The following is a 22,095-nucleotide window of genomic DNA, read 5'->3' on the forward strand; positions in this document are numbered from 1 at the left end:
CTGCATTTTTTCCCTATCTTATTCATTGTCCTCTCTGAGCTCATCTTCACCATCTGATCTACCACCAACAATATTCCTCATAATATGCTGACCACATATCTGTGTTGTTACTAAGACTGTTAACCCCCGAATATGTCATAGTCTTAAATTCCGAACTGCTGAAAGATTAAACCTTGTTTTTGTTACTTCCAGATATGACCATTCCAGCGCATTCCTGGCAGAACTTCCACGCACTAAATGTGAGATTTTCGAAAACATTGTTGCCCTTGTCTGAACTCATGCCACATCATGTTCACCTTCCAAGTGCTCACTGACCTATACTGGCTCTCAGTGAAACAAAACCTTGATTTAAAATTTACAGGATAGCTATATTCTTTGAAGTGAAGCTTCTTTGAATATCCTTGACTTTAATCATTTCATCATTGGTGTCTGTGTCTTCAGATGTCAAGGTATCAAATCTGGAATTCCTTTTTAAAACCCCTTCATTACTCCATAAGATATAGGAGCTAAGTAGGCCATTCAGCTCATTGAGACTACTCTGCTATCAAATGAGATCATGGTTGATCTAATAACCCTCAACTCTACATTGCTGCCTTTTAGCCATAACCCTTGATTTCCTTACGGTTAAAAAATTACTGTCAATCTCAGTCTTGAATATACTAAACAAACCAAACTCTACAGCCCTCTTTGGAAAGAATTCCACAGATCTACCACCATCTGAAAGAAGAAGTTCCTCTTCAGCTCTGTGCTAAATAGGCAATCCCTTAGTCTGAGATTATGCCCTCTGGTCCCAGACTTTCTCACAAGAGAAACTACCTTTCTGCATCCACTCTGTAAAGTTTCTTAAGAATCCTGTATGTTTCAATAAGGTCACCTCTCATTCTTCTAAACTCCAATGACTGCATGCTCGACCTTCTCAACCTCTCCTCATAAGGTAGTCCCATGATACACGGGATCAACTTAGTAAATGTTTTTTCCGGACTGTCTCCAATGCCAGTATATCTTTCCTTTGATAAGAGGCCTAAAACTGTTCACAGTATTCCAGCTGTGGTCTGATTAGTGCTTTGTAAAGTGTTAACAAAACTTCCTACTTTTATACTGCATTCTCTTTGAAATAAAGGCCATTTGCCTTCCCTATTATGCACTGGGTGTGGATGCTAGCTTTTTGTGATTCATGCATGAGGACTCCCAAATCTCTATATTCTATAACATTCTGCAGTCTTTCTCCATTTAACTTCTATTCAGATCGTGTATTCTTCTTGCCAAAGTGAATAAACTCACATTTTCCCACATTATATTCCATTTTCCAAGTTTCTCTCCACTGCACTGCACTTTTATGAGACACTCTTTAAAATGTAGCTCTTTGGCCAAGTGTTGAATTATTTCTCCTAACAGTTTCTTATACGGCTCACATTAAATATTTTACTTCATTACGCTTCTTGAAGAACCGTGGAACTTTTTACTATGTTAAAGACATCATATAAATAGATGTCATTTTTCTTCTCTCTCCATTTGCTTTCTTCAATGAAGTTTAAACAAACTGGGGAAATCAACACAATCTAGGGTAAAACATTCCATTTGTCAGCCTAACCAATGTCTTTAACCTTCAATCTCTCAACTATTGTGTACCATCTATGAAATGCACCATAGCAACTTGCCAAGGCTTCTTACATAGCACTTCCCAAAGTTTTAACTTCCGTCATCTAGATGGACATCGGTAACAGCAAAGAGGAACATAATTACCTCCTAACTCCCCTCCTTGTTACACATTATATTGGCTAAGCCATTTACTGATCAGTCCTTCACTGGCATTGGATCAAAATCCTGGAATGTTCCATCTACAGTAGCGTGAATGCACAGTCTACCTATTCGATAGGTGAATGTTGTGTAGTGTTAATGTCACTGGATTATAAACATTAGCCTAGGCTAATCTTCTGAGAAAATGGGTGGTATAATTTAAATTCAATGAATAAAAATTGGGAATTGAAAGCTACTCTCAAGAATGGTGACTATGAAACTATCAATGGTTCATTTATGCCCTTTAGGGAAGTGTATTTGCCACCTTTACCTGGTCTAGCCTACATCTATCTCTACATCTATGGCAATGCAGCTGAATCTTAGATGCCCTCTGAAATGGCCCAGTAATCCACTCTGTTCAAGAATAGATCATTGTGATTTTCTTCTAGCAGATATCCAGTCTTAGGTCCTGGGTAGTGTTATTGAACAGGGAGACCTAGGGGCTCAGGTCCATAGTTCTTTGAAAGTTGTGGTAGTCAGAGTGGTTAAGAAAGCATTTAGCAGGCTTGCCTTCACTACCCAGACCAGTGAGTACAGGAGCTGGGGTGTAATGTTGTAGTTACATAGGATGTTGGTGGGGCTATTTTTGAAGTACTGTGTATAGTTCTGGTCACCCTGCTGTGGGAAGGATATCATTAAATTGGAGAGAGGTCAGAAAAGATTCACAAGGATGTTGAAAGACTGGAGGGTTTGAGTTATAGGGAGAGGCTGGATAGGCTGGGACTTCCTTCCCTGGAGCATATGAGGTTAAGGGGTGACCTGATAGAGATTTATAAAATCAGGACAGCATAGATAAGGTGAATAGCAAAATGTAGAGGAGTTCAAAAGAAGAGAGCATATTTTTAAGGTGACAGGAGAAAGATTTAAAAGGGACCTGAGGAGCAATGTTTTTACACAGAGGGTGGTTTGTATGTGGAATGAACTGCTAGACCAAGTGGTAGATGCAGGTACAGTTACAGTTAAAAGACATTTGGACATGAATAGGAAAAGTTTAGAGGGACATAGGCCAAATGCAGGCAGGTGGGACTAGTTTAGTTTGGGAAACTTGGTACTCGTGGACAAATTGGATTGAAGGGTCTGTTTCCATGCTGTATGACTCTATGCACTTCAGATTATTGAAAATAGTGCTACCTGTATCCTATCCAACAACAAGTCATGATTACTCATCATCACTGACCACCATGCTTTCAAGCTGCCTGAGACCCACTCCTCCCCAAAACTATTCAAATCTACACCTTCTTCCTCAAAACTCATCTTTTGGTTATCCTTCCAATATGTGCATGTCAATATGATGAAAAGTGTTTGCTTTGTACATATATATATATATATGTATATATACACACAACATTAATTATTTAAGAGTTTGGATTTCAAACTAATGGCATATGGGTGTTTTTATGTTTAATAATTAACTAGGTAAGTCTTTTTCAAAACCATGATTTTAAACAAGATGTGCCAGACAGCAGATGACTGACGGCGTTCTGGAGTATTAATGGAAGTGACATTATTGTATGAAATATGCTGGCAAGCTTGACAGCCTCAAAAGGTCAGGTGAGAATTGATCGAACAAATTCACTGAAACTAGGCATTCTGGCCAACAATCGTTCTTCAGAGCCACAAACAAGAGCTCTGAGGCAGAAACAGGGATTATTTTCTTGATAATCAAAGCAACAGCAAAGAGAAAGAAGCCCTTGTCTGATGGAGAATTTGTGAAAGACTTTTTGGCTTATTTATATCTCCGTCACCTACCCTTGGGGGAAAGTTTAATGTTAGAACAAACTGATCTTTCATATCACATGATTGCTATAGAGTGGAGGACATCACATCCAATATTCAAAGTTGCCTGATCAAACATTGAATTCCTGTCAATTTTACAGTTTAGGGTTTGATGACAGTATGGATTGAATTTACAGCTCAACTACCAAACTTTCTAACTTTATACAAGAACTCACAACAACGTTGAAAGTCATTGAGGAATTGACCTATATCCAGTGAAAGGCACAACAAGGGTAGAGATTTTCAACAAAATTCAATCTTCCAGAGGACAAACTTTGTGGTCTGATGACTGATGGAGCCCCTGTGATGACAGGCAAGCACAAGGGATTCATCAGTTTGATGTTCAAATCAATGCATCAGGATGTCATTACATATCTTTGCATTCTCCACCAAGAAATGTTATATTCAAATACTTTGGAGACAAAATATATGATGGAAAAGGTCATCTCAACAATCAATTTCATAAGTTCCAAGGATTTGAATCACTGGCAGTTCCAAACCTTCCTCACAGGGGTAGGATCATACATGATTGACTATATTTACAAAAGCCATGTTTGCTGACACAGCAGTGCAGCCACTTTAGCCTGATGCTATGTGAAGAGATAAAAACCTTCTAGCTTTGTTCGCAAACTCCAGGAGTATGTCCAAATGTTCATTCAGAAGTTAGAATTGCTTTATATGCAGTTGAACATGAAGAAAGTTGTTAATTTCACAATGCCATCAGCAAGGTGTGCTCAATCAATCATGAAAGGTATGCTGCATTAATCAGCAGCTTGGAAGAAAAATTCAATTCAATAAGATCATTAGAAATAGGAACAGGAGGAGACTGTTCAGCCCCTTGAGTCTGGCTGCCATTTAACAGGATCATGACTGATCTGACATTCCTCACATCCACTTTCCCCAGTCTTCCCTATACCCTAGTTCTCCTACTGATTTAAGATACATACTCATAAAGGTGCATTGACTTCCTGTTAATTTGATAGAGAGATAAATTTCCAAACATTGGACAATTTTCTTTTCTTCCCTGAACTTGCACATTGCTCCCCACAAGCAGGGAGAAAAATGAAATTTTGTCCTCGTGTGAAAAGGAAGGATGAAAGCAAGATTACTTGGGGCCCCCAATCCACAACTCTTTCTGTGAAACATTGACAATGTCTTCAGAGCTGCTTCTTGTGCCTGCCCGGAACTGGAAAATTTAGTCAGTTTTGCTTCCAATTTCAATTCTTCTCTCATCTTCACCTGGTTCATCTCTGACACTTCCCTTCCCTTCCTTGACTTCACTGTTTTTATTTCAGAGGGTAGGCTGTCCACCATGTGTTACAAGCCTACTGACTCCCACGGTTACCTCAACAACCCCTTTTCACATTCTGCTTCCTGCAAGGATTCCATCCCATTTTCCCAGTTTCTCTGTCACCATCACATTTGTTTTGATGATGCCACCCTCCACCGGGTTTCCTTTTTCCCCAACTAAGGACTCCCCCATTGTGGTTTAAAAGACCCTCAGTCCTTTCTGACCCATCTCCTGCATCAAAGATTCACAACCCTCTGAGTAAAATATTTTCTCCTCATCTCAGTCTTGAATGACTGGTCTTTTAACCTGAGGCTGTGCCCTTGTGTTCCCCAATCTCTGACTTGCAGCAACAATCTCAGTATCTACTCTTGAGTAAATTGAATATTTCAACGAAATCACCTATCAGTCTTCTAAACTCCAGAGAATATCGGCCCAGTTTGGTCAGCCTGTCATCCCAGGACAATCCCCTCATCTGGAGGATCAATTTTGTGAACCTTCAGGCTTCACTGAACCACATCTTTCCTGAAATATGGAGACTAAAACTGCACACAGCATTCTTGATGTAGTCTCACCAAAGTCCCTTGCAATTGCAGCAAGACCTCTTTCTTCCTGTACTCAAATCCCTTTGGAATAATGGACAAAATGCAATTTCCCATCCAAATTGCTCACTGTGCCTGCATGCTAACTTGTACATGGACATCCAAGTTCCTCTTCATGAAATAACTGTGCTATTTGTAAGAAGGATTCAGTGTAATGTACAAATATTATTTAAATTATAACCCTTGGAAAAAAATACTGTGCAACACATCCTAACTAATACAAATTTGCTGTTTCTGTTTAAAATCTTTTTGTTAATTCCTACTCTAACTCCATTAGATCTATTTTTATATATATTATTTATTCTTTGTCCACCTGTACTGTCATATGCAAGATTTTTGACTGGGTCAGTGTCAAAAACATCTAACATGATACAGTTCACAAAGCCCACTCCCCCAGCCTGCAACATACACATTTTGGCAATCCGTATCTAAGACAGATAATGTTGTGATGTAGACATTTATATTGCACACACTGTGGTATTGTAGATATCACTGTAATAGTCCCAGCTGCTGCCTAGAGTGTTTCACCATCTTGATCTGGATGCCCTCTCTGCAGTGGGCTTTGGTCCTTGTCATGTCTCTTCCTGTCCTCCCACAACACATTCAGGCCCCATCACAATAATTATTCCCTACTATCTTCAAATGATACACATTCAATAATGTTTGATTTCCATTCCTTCGTCAGCAAATCCATTCTCTAAGTGCTCATGCATGTTTTCATGTGACATGATTAAAACCTTCACAACAGAAAAAGACCACCAACTTTAAAATTCTGATCCTGTTTCTATAAATCAGTTTCATGGATTACTGTCATTATCTTGCTTTTGAAAAACCAATCTAGTTATGTCCTGATGCCATTTATAATGCTAGAGTCTATGGTATGCCTTGATAACAGTCCTATCCTTTGTGGGGGTGGGGGGATGGTCTTGACTTCCATTCTTCCTCTTAACTGTATAACTTTTCTTCCATGTGTCTGCTGAGGTTTGAACGCTCCTCAGAGACACTAATTAATTCAGACAATTAATATCTTTGGAATTTATTGATGAGATTTGTGAATGATGCATAGCCCAAGCTATGCACGAGTCTAAAAAAAAACTCACACACATCCATGCATTGACACTAACAAATGCGTATTCATACACATGCAGGTAATCACGTCCACGTCAACTTACAACAACACATATCACCCTGATTGGAGGAGTTCCAAATTTCATACCATAAGTGGAAATCATTTTGCTGGCCTCTCTGAACAGAAGAATTCCATTTGGCGATGATACTTCAAAATTCAACCTCTGTGACCTACAACGTATAAATAACACACTCAATAGATTGCTGATGACACAGTTGAGTGATCACACACAGACATCTTCATATAAAAGGTGATTGAAACATGGAGTATCTTCAAGTCAATTAAGAAAGGACTGGATGCAGCAATGGAAGCACTGTGGGGTATTTTTGAATGACGGGTTAAGATGAGCTGAACAGCCTTTGGTCGAAGTAAATATCTCCTAACTTTGTAAGGTTCAGAGTGTTGGACATTTGTGTGTCTTTAAGTTTAAGCTGAGTAAACCACTTGTAATCACTTTAACATGTATGGTTTCTCAACACAAAAGTCACTTTTGGCGAAAACAGGGGAAAGTTTGACCACTTGACTCCATTTTGTCCGATAGTTATTTTAGTTTGTATTAATATGCGTGGGTATTTGTTTGAGATAGGTCTGCGTACTGCTATTCTGGAGAGACTGTTTTTTGTGCTGGTGGCATTTCTGGTAAGGTCATGAGACTTGGAATTTAATGACAGGGGTTAAAATGTTAGCTGAGTTTACATGTTAATGAATAGTAGTTTGAATGTTAAACAGTTAAATTTAAGTAGTCATGAGGGAAAACTGGAGATCAAAACATGATAGAATTATACACTAGTTTGAGGGTGAGAAGTGAAGGCATAGGACTAGTGTTTTAAAGTTAAATAAAGGCAATATAAAGGTACGATTTTTATAAGTTGGCTTAAATGAACTGAGGAAATTGGGGAAAAGGTGGGGCATCAGAGGAACAGTGGTAGACATTTATGGAGATATTCCAAAAGTCTCAGCGAAGAGATATCCTGTTCAGAATCAAAGACTTTATGAGAAGCATGTACCATCTATGGTTAACTCAGGAAGTTAAGTACAATATTAAAATGAAGGAAAAATGCACAACACTGTGTGGACTAGTGGTAATTTGGAAGATTGGACAGATTTTAGAAATCAGCAAAGAATTATTATAAAGAAAGGAGGTGTAAATACAAAAATAAACTAGAAATATAAAAACAGATCATAAGACTTTCTACAAATATTTAAAAAGGGAAAGTGCAACTAAAATGAGGGTTCATCTTCAAACTTTTGGCAAAGATCTGTAGCTTGGGTTGTGGGTGAGGTTGTTGACTTGCTCACCGAGCTGACTTATTCTCGTTCAGACGTTTCGTCACCATGCTAGGTGACATCATCAATGGAGCCTCCAATAAAGCAGTGTTATTCTACTCTGCTTGGAATTTATACTGTTTGGTCCATTATGGTGATCTGTATGGGTTTGTATATGGGGTCCAATTCTATGTGTTTGTTGATTGCATTACAGGTGGAGAACCATGCCTCTAGGAATTCCCGCGCATGTCTATGTTTGGCTTGGGCTACTGTGGTTACCTTGTCCAAGTTAAACTGATGGCCTTCATTGTCTGAGTGTACTGATATTAGGGAGAGTTCATCATGCTGTTTTGTTGCTATTTGATGTTCATGTATTCTGATGGCTACTTTCCTTCCTGTCTGTCTGATGTAGTGTTTGTGGCAGTCATTGCATGTATTTTGTAAACCACATTGGTTCTGCACGTTGTGGGAATGAGGTCTTTAATCCTTGTAAGTGTTTATCTTAGAGTGGCTGTGGGCTTGCGGGCCACCATGATACCTAGTGGTCTTAGGAGTCTTGTTGTCAGTTCCAATATGTTCTTGATGTATGGCAGTGTGGCCAGTGTGTTAGGGTGTACTGTGTCTTCGTTGTCCGTTTGGTAGGCATCTGCGGATGAAGTTGCACAGATATCCGTTTATGGCGAGGATTTTAAATAGATGCTCTTCCTCTTTCCTGCGTAGTTCCGGGGTGTTGCAGTGTGTCCTGGCCTGTTTAAATTGTGTCCTAATGCAGCTTTGTTTGTGGGCTTTGGGGTGGTCACTGTGGAAGTGAGGATTTGATCAGAATGGGTTCCTTTTCTGTATAATGAGGTTTGGAACTCCCCGTTGGTCATACGCTCAACTTTAACATCTAGAAATGGAAGTTGATTGTTGCTTTCTTCTTTCCTTGTGAATTTAATCCCTGTGAATATGCTATCGATGAGGTGGTTGATCTCTTCTAATTTGTTGCGTTCATCCACAGATGCCTACTAAACAGACAACAGGAGGACACAGTACACCCTAACACACTGGCCACACTGCCATACATCAAGAACATATTGGAACTGAGAACAAGACTCCTAAGACCACTAGGAATCATGGTGGCACATAAGCCCACAGCCACTCTATGACAAACACTTACAAGGATTAAAGGTCCCATTCCCACAACATGCAGAACCAACGTGGTCTACAAAATGCCATGCAACGACTGCCACAAACATTACATTGGACAGACAGGAAGGAAACTAGCCATTAGAATACATGAACATCATCTAGCAGTAAAACGGCACAACAAACTCTCCTTAATATCAGTACACTCAGACAATGAAGGCCATCAGTTTAACTGGGACAAGGTAACCATAGTAGCCCAAGGCAAACATAGACACACACGGGAATTCCTAGAGGCATGGTTCTCCACCCGTAATGCAATCAACAAACACACAGTATTGGACCCCATATACAAACCCATACAGATCAAAACTGGAAATGACACTACTCACCATAATGGACCAAACAGTATAAATTCTAAGCAGAGTAGAATAACACTGCTTCATCGGAGGCTCCACTGATGATGTCACCTAGCATGTTGACGAAACGTCTGAATGAGAACAAGCCAGCTCGATGAGCAAGTCAACAACTTTACTGAGGGTTCATCTCTTACAGGGAGTGAATGGGAACTCCTGCCCTTAAGTTGAGTCCCTTGATCAGGTACATGTTGCTTGTGAATGAGGGACCTCCTGGTAGATCACTGGCAAACCTGAGTGCCCCAAGCAGGATGATGCCTTTCGTAATTAGTTGGCCTTCAGATAAGACAGTCATTCAAATGTTTTACTGACCAAATTTGATCAGGGGGAGGTGGGATGGTGATGGGATCTCCATCCTGAACTATCCAAGAAGATCCCATAGTCCTTCCAGCGTCTGAATTTGCCTGTGGAGGAGGGAGATATTAAATTGCTCTCCTCATGTGCTGAAGTGTTGTATACGCATTAGAACAAATTTGAAACTGGGACATTATCATGTTGACTGATGCACTGATTGAAGGATGCATGTCTACATAGACCCTCAATAATGAACATGCATTGTTAATCTGCAAGGGCCAATAGGACAGATCCACTGGCAACTGCCAACATCCACAGAGCCCTTCCATTAATCCTCCAACTGAGGAACCACTTCATATCCTTAAGTTATTGCAGTAACTCTAATGATGCTTTTGCCAAATCAGTTCAGGCATGACTATATTTAGTATTTGTATTACACACCTCTTAGGCATTACAACAGATTTTAGTCCCCCATTCTCTTCAGTAGAAAGACCTGTTGTATTACACCTTAAATGGAAAACAAAGTTCTCTTAAGAGGCAGCTGTTGCAGTGATATCAGGGACCCACATCCTGCCCTCATTCTCCACTCTATGCTATTCTACAGTTTATATAATAAGCTGCATTGAAACATCTCAAATGACTGACAGACATTTCCGTGATCAGCTGTACTCACAATGATCGGCTTTAATGTGGTGATCCAATTTTCTCACTTAAGTTTCTCTGCACCATCGTTCATTTACACCTGCTGCTGATTTCAAAATATTTATCCCAGCAGCAGCTGAAACAGTGCAGGCAAAGGGCACGTCCACCAATTTCCTGCTGCCTGCTCAAGAAAACCTTAGAATTGGCTAATACCCGAGCTATCAGCTTCATCAGGCAATCAAGGTGAACCATTACTTTATCTGTTTCCTTTTCACATATCTTTTTACAGGCCTGAACGACTCATTTTGTTTTGCTGATCTTCTCAATCAGTGAATACCCCTAGCCACTGCTGACAAGGTATTTCAAGATCAAGTGTGTACAGTATACCTAATAAACCCTAGTCAAAGCAATATCACTATTTCATTAAGTGGATTTAATAATTGTTTTTTTATCAGTACTTTTATGCAGACAAGTTCAATCAGCAGAGTTATGGGGTGAGATACATGGTGGTCTGTATTTTAATACAAAATGTAATTTTATAGTCAGACTTAAAAAAATGGATGTTTGTGGTTTCTACCATTATGCAAAGAAGACAGTTTCCAAACAATCAGGAATTCCACTGCCCGACTCATTCCTCACTCCTCATGCTCAATCAAGTCAACCAGCATTCCTTCAATGACCACGTTAGGAGGTTGGGCCAGGAACAGTACCAGACATGCTTTAGAAAGAAACACCAGCATAGTGAAGTTGCAGCACAGGCCTATAAGCTAAATACCAAAAGTGTTAAGTGGTCCCATATCAAAAGATCAGGGAAAAACTCTGTAGCTTTGATGGACAGGGCTGAATCACCAGATGGAGTGGCGGTGGCTCAGTATCTTCTGACGGACAATTAGGGATGGGAACAAATGATGAACACATCCTATGAAAGAATAATAAAAAAGACTGTATAACATTCATCCAAGAATGGAAGATGGAGAAGCTCCATGTGATCTCCATTCCCAACAGGACTAGAGCCTAGAAGTAAATTTGAAAAACAACAGACTTTGATAAAAACGTGATGTGAACATTCTAATTCTGTCACCCCTCATATTCCCCAGCACCTACACATTATCTGGATTTAGCAGGCAGTGAAGAAGAGAGGTCCAAAAAAGGGCTAGTTTATAATTGGTTTATGAGAAGCAAGGCCATAGGAACGTCCGCTATTGCTGTGTCAGGCACCCCAAACCAGCCTGATTCTGCGTGTGCCCAAAAATGGAAAGTTGCAGAGTGATCCCAAAATAGGATATGTAGCTCGCTGGCAGCACAGTAATAAGGATCAGTCATTAAATAAACCAGAATATGGGGCTGGTTCTAACCTTCCCTGGTAGGGAAGGTCACAACTTCACAACTTTTGTCACAACTTCATTGTGATATTAAAAGTGGTTGCGTATACAAACATATATAATAGGAGCAGATGATGTTCATTTGGCCCCTTGAGCCTGCTTTGCTATTCAACACGATTATGGCTAATCTGTTTGTGCTTGGAATTTCATATTCTCATCAACTCATGATAATCTTTGGTTCCCTGCCTAAAAAGAATCAATCCTTCTCTGTCTTAAAAAAAATTCAATGACCTTTCTCCAGCACCATTGAGGCAGAATGTTCCAAAGTCCCACAACTGTTTGAGAGAAAAAGAACTCTCCTCATCACTGTTCTGACAGGTGTCCCCTGATTTTTAAACAATGTACCCTGGTTCTGGACTAACACAGAGGTGGAAACATTCCTTCCACGTCCATCTTGCCAAGAGAGTTCAGGATCTTATACGCTTCAATGAAGTCAACCTCACTCTTCTAAACTCCACTGAAAACAAGCTCAACCTGTCTGACCTATCCTTATAAGTCAACCTGCTTATGCCAGATATCAATCTAATATAGATTCTCTGAATCACCTCCAATGTACTTACATGCTTCCTTAAATAAGACCAAAACTGCACACAATGTTTGAGATGTGGTCTCAGTAATCCCCTGATGCAACAAAGTAATGGAAGGAGGTATCAAGAGTACCATGAAGTGACACCTACTCACCAAAAACTAATTTGCTGAAATGCAGTTTGGACTTCACCACAACAACTCAGTCCCAGCTCTTGTCACACTATTGATTCAAATATAAGTACAAAATCATAACATCAGAGGAGTTAAGAGTAGCAGTCCTCAGCATGCAAACAGCAGTCAACTGACTGACATTCAGGAGCTCCAACCAAATTGAGATCAAAGGGGAAATCATCTCTAATTTAGAGTCATAACTGTCTCAAAGCAAAAGGGCTATGGTTGTTGAACATTTATCATTGCTATACAAAGACATCACTGCTGACGCTCACCAGTCCAACTATCTTTAGCAGCTTGCTAACTGATTGTGCCTCAGCATAATGTCAGGAATGAGGTGCTGACTAATATTCTGCAGTGTGCAGCTCTGTTTATAATCCATTAGTGAAGCAGCCCATACCAGGCTATTGTGAAAACGGAATAACATTAAGACTTCAACTAATATCCCATTAATGTTAATTAATTAATTACCATTTCCAGAGACAGTCCCATAGTCTCAGGAGACCTGCTCTCCATTAGAGAGAGAGAGAGAGATAGAGATAGAGATAGAGAGAGATAGAGATAGAGAGAGAGAGAGAGAGAGAGACAACTTGTGGCACGGGTCACTCCACCTCAGTTGAGGGGCAAGGTTGAGCCTTCACGGTGACCTCAACTGGTAGCAGAATTGAACCTAAACTGTCGATGTCACTATCCATCATAAACCTGCCATCTACCCAAATGAGCAAACTGAATACAGAACAAACATCTACTCTTCATTGGCAAGTCACCCATCATTAACACCCTGGAGCCTGCCAGTAGCTCAAAGCTCAATTAAACTGGCCAAGCCAACACTGCAACTATAGCACTCACCCCTCTGAAAACACCATCAATAAGGCTCAAGTCAATGGTTGCAATGTGCAAATCTAATTTCTCAAAAGTATCTCCCAATATTGTCATGTTTTTTAGGATGTCCTGAGATTGTGGAAGGTGCTGTATAAATACAAAGTTGCTTTCTTTCTAGCAACGGAAACAGGATTCCTGCAGTCCTGTACTACTCTGCATTCTCTAGCATAACCAAAAAAAAAATACAATGACTTCAGGGGTTTATTCCAGTGTTGATACTATCTCCCCTCCATTCCTCTGTGTTGAGCTTTTCACAACAGAATTTGTTGTTTTCACAGGAACCAGCATAGAAATGGTGGCTTTATGACAGAAAGCAAACTAATTTTTCAACCATTTGATCTCACTAAGACAGCTGACAACCACCAATGACAGTTATCATCACCCTATCAATGTAATACCGCTGACATTAATCTACACAAGAGTGCTTTACCTTTTAACTACTATACTGAATCGTTGTATCAAAAATCTATCCAAATGCATTCTTTTTCTTTCTCATCATAATTTACTGTTCAGTGCTAGCTTTCTGGATTGTGTCCTACACATTGAGGGTTATACACCATAAAAATAAATGGTCCAGATCTCTTTGAGAACACATAATGTGCAAAGATGTATGAATCACTTCTCTGCATAATTATTCTAGCCCAGCTAATCTTGGATTTTGATTTCTTGTTGATTTCAAACGAATACCACACTCTGCAAATGTCTGTCCAACATTAAAACCTGGAGGAGCTGCAATTTTCACTTTTTTAAATGAAAGAAAACCCCAAGTGGGGACTCAAAACTCGGCAATCAAAACATGTAACTCAACTATATCTGTCCAGAAGATTTCTGAGAAGGGGTGTATTCAAGGTATAGTTACATATGGAACAATAGGCATGCTGGGTACTGAAGAAGCAGTCAATCGCAGTGGATGACAACACACTGACTGGATGCTTTATGTTGTGAATGTCTGGAAAATTATATTGGTGTGTTTGTATCCTTGGAAGTGGCAATCTGAGAACCAGCAGATTTCACACAGTTACAATGCAGTTTGTACTGAGCAAATTTCTCTCCTATAAATGCCCACAAAGTGGTTGCTGGTTCTCTAAAGTTGGAATAAATTTGTTAAGAGGATGAAGTAACTGTTCTAATGGAAGCTTATAGAGATCACATCTAAGATGAAAATATCATTGCTGCACTTGTAAAATTATGTAGTTTAGACCCATGTTGGGTAAATCAATGGAGTTGTCTAGATTCCCACACATGGTTTTAAATATTATATGTGCACACATGAAACTGGAGCAGAAATAGGCCAGTCAGCCCCTCTAGGTTGCTTTGCTATTCAAAAAGATCTTTTTGTGTTTTGAATTCACATTTCAATCTACCCCTAATACCTTTGATTCCCTAGCCTAACAAGAATCCATTAACCTTTGCCTTAAAAATATACAATGACCCCACATACACTGTCATCTGCGACACAGAGTTCCAAAGTCACACAACCCCCTAAGAGAAACTAATTTTCATCTCAGTCCTAAAACAGTGATACATAATTTTCAAACAGTGCCTTCTACTCCTCATATCATCCAGAAGAGGTCATATCCTTTCCATATCAACCTTGTCAGGACCACTCAGAATCTTACACACATTAACTCCCCATTTCTCACCAATAGTCACCTTATTGTAAAGACTATACATATTTTTACTTAGAAACATAAACTGAAAAATAGAAGTTTGAATTATTAGTTGTTTATTTTTAATACAAGAAGTAAAAGTGGAACTGCCAGTTATTGGTCCCACAAAGTCATGTAACGTTTGGAGAAGCGGGATTTGATACTTCTGTGAGACATGCCGGCACCGAATGGCTTTAGGTTGAAAACTGCTGAGCAACAGCTTTTGAATACCTAAATTACGTTTGTCACAAAACTGAGAAGAAAGCACTCAGATCTTGGGAAAGCCTGCAACCAAGAAGGTCTCTCTCTCTTTCCCTCTGAGTAGAAGCAAATCAGCACTAAAAGACTCTGAAAAGAAGAACTTCTAAGTCAAATAAAAATCTAGATCTAACCGAATAAAAAGCTACTGTGGATGCTGGAAATCAGAAATGCTTGTTTCTTGGTTCAACTGCCTTCTGACTTGAGGATTGCTGCAGTCAACATCAATGTGATTTCATTTACAAAAACTAAAAGAATTGTGAAAAAGTCACCCCATTCCATCATAAGATAACAAGGTGTACAGCTGGATGAACACAGCAGGCCAAGCAGCATCAGAGGAGCAGGCCCGAAACGTCAGCCTTCCTGCTCCTCTGATCAGCTCTACACCTTGTTATCTCAGATTCTCCAACATCTGCAGTTCCTACTATCTCTCACCTCATTCCATCCTTGTGGTTTTGACCTTTCAGTTTACCACCTGTCTACCCATAATATTCCTGCAAAACTGTCTGTCTTGTCTGCCCTACCTGTGAATGAATGTCTAAGTGTTTGGATTTTAAAAAGGTGCAGTTTAAGTTTACATATTCATGATCCATTTTACCACTTTTTAAAATTCATTATAATAAATAGTTTTGATTTCTTGTTTATTGATGAAACCTGATGTGCTTTATCTTAGATATTAAACATCTCTGTGATTTAATTGGTCATTTTTACATTTGTGATGGCTCATGGAATAAATAGTGAGGCTGGATTTCCAGCACACTTTCCCCATCACCATTTTGTCAAAAGTTTAACAGCTTAGTGTGGAATCTTTGAAGGTAGAGAATATAAGATTGGATATTGAATAAGGCTAATTGGTAAAGGATAAAAAGACAGATACCAGTTTCTCATCCTACAAGATAAGGTAGCATTAGAAGCAGCTAAAACTATTTTGTAGATAGAGCAAGTATCCCTGCCTGATGTACAAGATTTGACAAAGGTTAAGGCCATACGATTGGCAAAGCAGTTAAAGGTGGAATTTCCTGAAAAGCTAAGAAGCAGAGACAACTAACATATTGGCATAGCTTTTGGCCAGGTACTCCAGGCAGTGAGTCATCAGAGATAGCTATGAATGAATTACAGTGAAGGCAGCTTGATCATGAAAAGGAATGAATTTGAGATAGAAAAAGAAAGAACACTGGAATTGAAAAAGAAGTGATGGAGATGAAAAGACTTGAATTTTAGGAAAACAGAAAGAAAAAGCATTGCATGGTTGGTATTAGTGGTTCAGGAGGAAGAAGAGGACAAAGGAAGAAAAGTGTGAAAAGATTACTGACTTAAAAGGAGGCAGGTTAAAATCAAAAGAAGCCTCAGATACATAAGACTCTGATGAAGAAAACCGTAGTCATAATCTAAAGTCTAATATGGAAGTGTTCAAATTTGTACAGGCCGTACTGAAGGGATTTCCAATCATTCTTGACATCTTTTCAAAAGGTTGCAAACAAATGAAACAGTTGAAGGAAAATCAGACACTGTGCATGCAGAGCTGATTGATAGGTAAAGTTTATGCATTACTGTCAGCAGATGAATTATCCAACTGTAAGAAAGACAATACTGGGCTGGTTCAAATTAGTTCCCAAAAATTAAAGGCACAGGTAATAATTATGTCCTGTGGACAAAAAGCAGATCAAATCCAGCTGGCATAACACCCTGTCAGTCTACTCTAGATCATTTACAAAGTGGTGGAAAGGATACTATCAAGTGACACTTACACAGCAATAACCTGTCCATTGACACTTGGTTGAGGTTCTACCAGGGCACTCAGCTCCTGACCTCATTTCAGCCTTGGCCCAATTATGGCCAAAAGGGCTGAACATTACAGGTGAAGTGAGGTGACTGCCGTTGACATCAAGGCAGCATTTGCCTGAGTGTGGCATCAAGGAGTCCTGGTAAAACAGAAATCAATGTGAATTAGGGAGGAATTTCTCCACTGGCTGGAGACATACTGAAAACAAAGGAAATGGTTGTGCCTGCTGGAGGTCAATCATCTCAATCCCAGGATATCTCTGCAGGAGTTCCTCAGGGTAGTCCTAGACCCAAACATCTTCAGCAACTTCATCAATGAACTTCCCTCCATCATAAAATCAGAAGTGTGGATGTTCACTGGTAGTTGCACAATGTTCAGCCACATTTGTGACACCTCAGATACCAAAGCAGTTCATGTCTATATGTAGCAAGAACAGGACAATATCCAAGCTTGAGCTGATAAGGAGTAACATTCGTGCTATGCAAGTGCCAGGCAATACCATCTCCAACATGAGAGAATCTAACCACCTTCCCTAGACATTCTAGACTTAGCACTGACTAGATAAATGCTGTGGCTACAAAAGCAGGTCAGAGGCTAGGAAGCATTGAATAATTCATTTCTTGATTCCCCAAAGTCCCTCTACATCTACAAGGCACAAGTTAGGAGTGAAATAGAATAAGCTCAAATTGTCTGGATGAGTACAGGTTCTACAACACTCAAGAAGCTCAATTAACATTGGATTTCTGGAAGGCATTTGATAAAGTATCATATGAAGTGGGAATTGCACAAGATTGGAGCTCATGGCATTAGTGGTGCTGTATTAACATGGATCAAAACTTAGTTAATACACTGTAAAGACTGTGTTTTTTATTTTTTCTGTATTGTTAATTATAGACTGAAATGAGAAAACAATTGTTTTTAAAACTAAAGTAGGCTGGAAGATTGCTGCATGCTTTGAAAGAAATTAGCCTCGCATTCATTTTAGTCATGTTATCCATAGCTGCTGGTTCCAGCAGTGGTTGAACTGTAGTTGGTAGATTAGCTGGAGCTTTGGTTGGCAACAATAAGTTGATTTGAAATAACTCCACAGAGGCTGGTATCCCATCATCATGTCACCTTTTATTTACATTTGCATAGTACTTGACAGTGATCTGGCTTCCTCAGAGCCACCTCTCGAGTGAACAGAATCTCTGACACTCCTGTTCTTATTTGTCAGCCAGGGCTCCCTGAATGGACCAGACTAACAGTCCCAATCAGAGAACTCCTATTTAATGAGGTCCACCTGGCTGACCTCTTTACAATTACTACAGATTGGTCTTTGGAATAGCGACCAGTTGTTAATGATAAAGACTTTCTTCATGCCAACAATTATTTGATTGGTTCACAGTAGCTGAACAACATGGAGCAATGAACAAAATAAAAAGAAGCCTTCAGAACTCCACCAGTTCAAGAGCTCTCTCTGTTCCTTGCAGTAAAGGCCACTTTAAGTCTGAAGAAACCAGTTTATCTTTCTTTCTGATTAGCAGGAGACTCATCACAATAAATCCTGTGAAAAGGGACCTGTGAATTGTTTTCTCCATTCTCCATCCATGCAGAAGACAGAGTGTTAGAATGAATGAGTCATTTTCATATTTTCAGGAAATATGTAACTAGCCAAAAGGATCAGTCTGAAAGCCTCAATTATTTATCATTTATATTAATGGTTGGATGAGGGGCGTATCACACAAGCACAGAAGTCTAACAATGCAGAATGAGGCCATTAAGCTTTTTGTGACTGTACTGGTTCTTAAATTGAGCATCATTACCTCGTGCCAATCTCCTGCTTTTCTCCAATGTTGCACATTTTGCTTTTATTCAAAAGGGCATCCAGTGCCATCTTGTATGCCTCACTTGAACCTACACCACTATAATTCCAGGCAGTGCATTCAATCCCTTAATTACTCATTGGAGTGAAGATGATTTTTTCTCATATCATCCTTGCTTCTCTTGCAAAACACCTTAAATCTATGCCCTCTTATTCCGTTGCTTGTACAAGCGAGAACATTTTCTCCCAACTGTGATATCCCACCTGCCCATGATTTTGAAAACCTTTATTAGAACTCTTCTTAAATTTCTTCTCTTTGTGGAGAAAACAGTCCCAAATTCTTCAATCTATCGTCATAACTGAAATCTCTGATTGCTGGAACTATTCTCTCCAATGCATTCACATCCTTCCCTGAAAATGTGGCAACCAGAACTGTAGACAATACTCCAGGTGAAGTCTAACGAGTGTCTTATAAAAGCTTAACATCTCCTTGCTCTTATACCTGTGCCACTAATAATAAAACCAAGGATACTGTATGCTTTACTAACTGTACTGTCTACCTGTACTACCACTTTAACTAATCTCTGCACAAGTACCCCTTTAGAATTGTACCTTCTATTTTCTATTGTATTTCAATTTTTTTCTGACCAGAATACATCACTCACACTTCTCTGCATTGAAACTCATCTGTTATCTAACAGACCTCAGGTGACCTCCCACCCACAGCCTCCAACCTCATCGTTCCCCAACCATGCACCGCCCACTTCTAACTCCTTCCCAAAATCCACAAACCTGACTGCCCTGGTCAACCCATTGTCTCTGCCTGCTCCTGCCCCACCGAACGTATCTCCACCTATCTCGACTCCATTTTCTCCCCCTTGGTCCAGAAACTCCCTACCTACGTCCGTGACACCACCCACGCCCTCCACCTCCTCCAAAACTTCCAATTCCCTGGTCCCCAACACCTCATCTTTACCATGGACGTCCAGTCCCTATACACCTGCATTCCCCATGCAGATGGCCTAAAGGCCCTCCGCTTCTTCCTGTCCCGCAGGCCCAACCAGTGCCCTATACTGACACCCTCATCCGCTCAGCCGAACTCATCCTCACCGTCAACAACTTCTCTTTCAATTCCTCCCACTTCCTACAGACAAAGGGGGTGGCCATGGGTACCCGCATGGGCCCAAGCTATGCCTGCCTCTTTGTAGGTTACGTGGAACAATCCCTCTTCCGTAGCTACACTGGCCCTAAACCCCACCTCTTCCACCGTTACATTGATGACTGTATCGGCGCCGCCTCGTGCTCCCACGAGGAGCTCGAACAGTTCATCCACTTCACCAACACCTTCCACCCCAACCTTAAGTTCACCTGGACCATCTCTGATACCTCTCTCTCCTTCCTGGACCTCTCTGTTTCCATCTCTGGCAACCACCTGGAAACCGATATCCATTTCAAGAACACCGACTCCCACAGCTACCTAGAATACACCTCCTCCCACCCACATTCCTGCAAGAATGCCATCCCCTATTCCCAATTCCTTTGCCTCCGCCGCATCAGCTCCCAGGATGAGGCATTTCACTCCTGAACATCTCAGATGTCCTTGTTTTTCAAGGACCGCAACATCCCCTGCTCAGTGGTCGAGAACGCCCTCGACTGTGTCTCCCGCATTTCCCGCAACTCATCCCTCACACCCTCTCCCCGCAATAACATCTAAAACAGAATCCCCCTCATCCTCACGTACCACCCCACCAACCTCCGGATCCAACGCATCATCCTCCGACACTTCCGCCAGCTGCAATCCGACCCTACCACTAAAGACATTTTTCCCTCCCCACCCTTATCTGCTTTCTGGAGGGACCACTCTCTCCATGACTCCCTTGTCCGCTCCACACTCCCTTCCAGCACTCTTCCCTGCAACCGCAGGAAGTGCTACACCTGACTCTACACTTCCCACTTCACCCCCAACCCAGGCCCCAAGAAGACTTTCCACATCAAGCAGATGTTCACCTGCACATCTGCTAATGTGGTATACTGTATCCGCTGTTCCCATTGTGGCCTCCCCTACATCGGGGAAACCAAGCGGAGGCTTGGGGACCGCTTTGCGGAACACCTACGCTCGGTTCACACTAAACAACTGCACCTCCTAGTCGCGAACAATTTCAACTCCCCCTCCCATTCCTCAGACAACATGTCCATCCTGGGCCTCCTGCAGTGCCACAATGATGCCACCCGAAGGTTGTAGGAACAGCACCTCATATTTCGCTTGGGAACCCTGCAGCCCAATGGTATCAATGTGGACTTCACAAGCTTCAAAACGTACCCCCCCCACCGCATCCCAAAACCAGCCCAGCTTGTCCCCGCCTCCCTAGCCTGTCCTTCCTCCCACCTATCCCCTCCTCCCACCTCAAGACCCACTCCCATCTCCTACCTACTAGCATCATCCCACCCCCTTGACTTGTCCACCCTCCTTGGACTGACCTATCCCCTCCCTAACTCCTCACCTACACTCACCTTTACTGGCTCCATCCCCACCTCTTTGACCTGTCTGTCGCCTTTCCACCTATCTTCTCCTCTATCCATCTTCTATCCACCTCCCCCTCTCTCCCTATTTATTTCAGAACCCCCTTCCCCTCCCCCATTTTTGAAGAAGGGTCTAGGCCCGAAACGTCAGCTTTCCTGCTCCTCTGATGCTGCTTGGCCTGCTGTGTTCATCCAGCTCTACACCTTGTTATCTCAGATTCTCCAGTATCTGCAGTTCCTACTATCTCTCAGACCAATCCAACAACTGGCAATGTCCTTTTGCAAGTTTGACATTGTTCCCCTCACTGTTTACAATTCCTCCTAGGTTCAGAATGAAGACATTCAGCTTGTCAAGTCTATGTTAGATTTTTTTTCTTTAATTAACCTGTTCAGACACATTATGACAACTTTGCGGCAGGTGGGACTTGAATGAGGTGGGACTGGTGTAGAGTTAAGGACACCACCACTGCACTAGAAGATCTTGTAAGACTTGGCTTGCAATACATAGATATTTTTAACCAATCTGTTACAACATGTTATGGTACACTTATGAAGCAGGTGGGACTTAAAATCGGGGCTCCTGACCCAGAGTTTGGACACTATCACTGTGCCACAGGCGTTATTGATGATACAAGAATTGGTAGGACGGCGGGTTGTGATGACAGAAATCTGCAAGGGGATAGAAATAACACAGTGTGGAACCGGAGGAGCACAGCAGGCCAGGCAGCATCACAGCAGCAGGAAAGTTGACGTTTCAGGTCGGGACCCTTCTTCAGAAATTTC

The 22,095-nt window shown here is 41.0% G+C and overlaps 1 protein-coding gene across 1 annotated transcript in view; it reads right to left on the reverse strand.

Moving 5' to 3' along the window:
- LOC109934887 (ran-binding protein 17-like) overlaps positions 1 to 22,095 on the reverse strand; it is a 557,500-nt gene that overhangs the window by 198,531 nt on the left and 336,874 nt on the right. Inside the window, exon 10 of the mRNA XM_048603939.1 lies at positions 6,636 to 6,762. Within this exon, the coding sequence (XP_048459896.1) occupies positions 6,636 to 6,762 (127 nt within the window). The remainder of the gene's footprint in view (positions 1 to 6,635; positions 6,763 to 22,095) is intronic.

This window comes from Rhincodon typus, chromosome 12, assembly GCF_021869965.1.
Source record: "Rhincodon typus isolate 14 chromosome 12, sRhiTyp1.1, whole genome shotgun sequence".
Lineage (NCBI taxonomy): Eukaryota > Metazoa > Chordata > Chondrichthyes > Orectolobiformes > Rhincodontidae > Rhincodon > Rhincodon typus.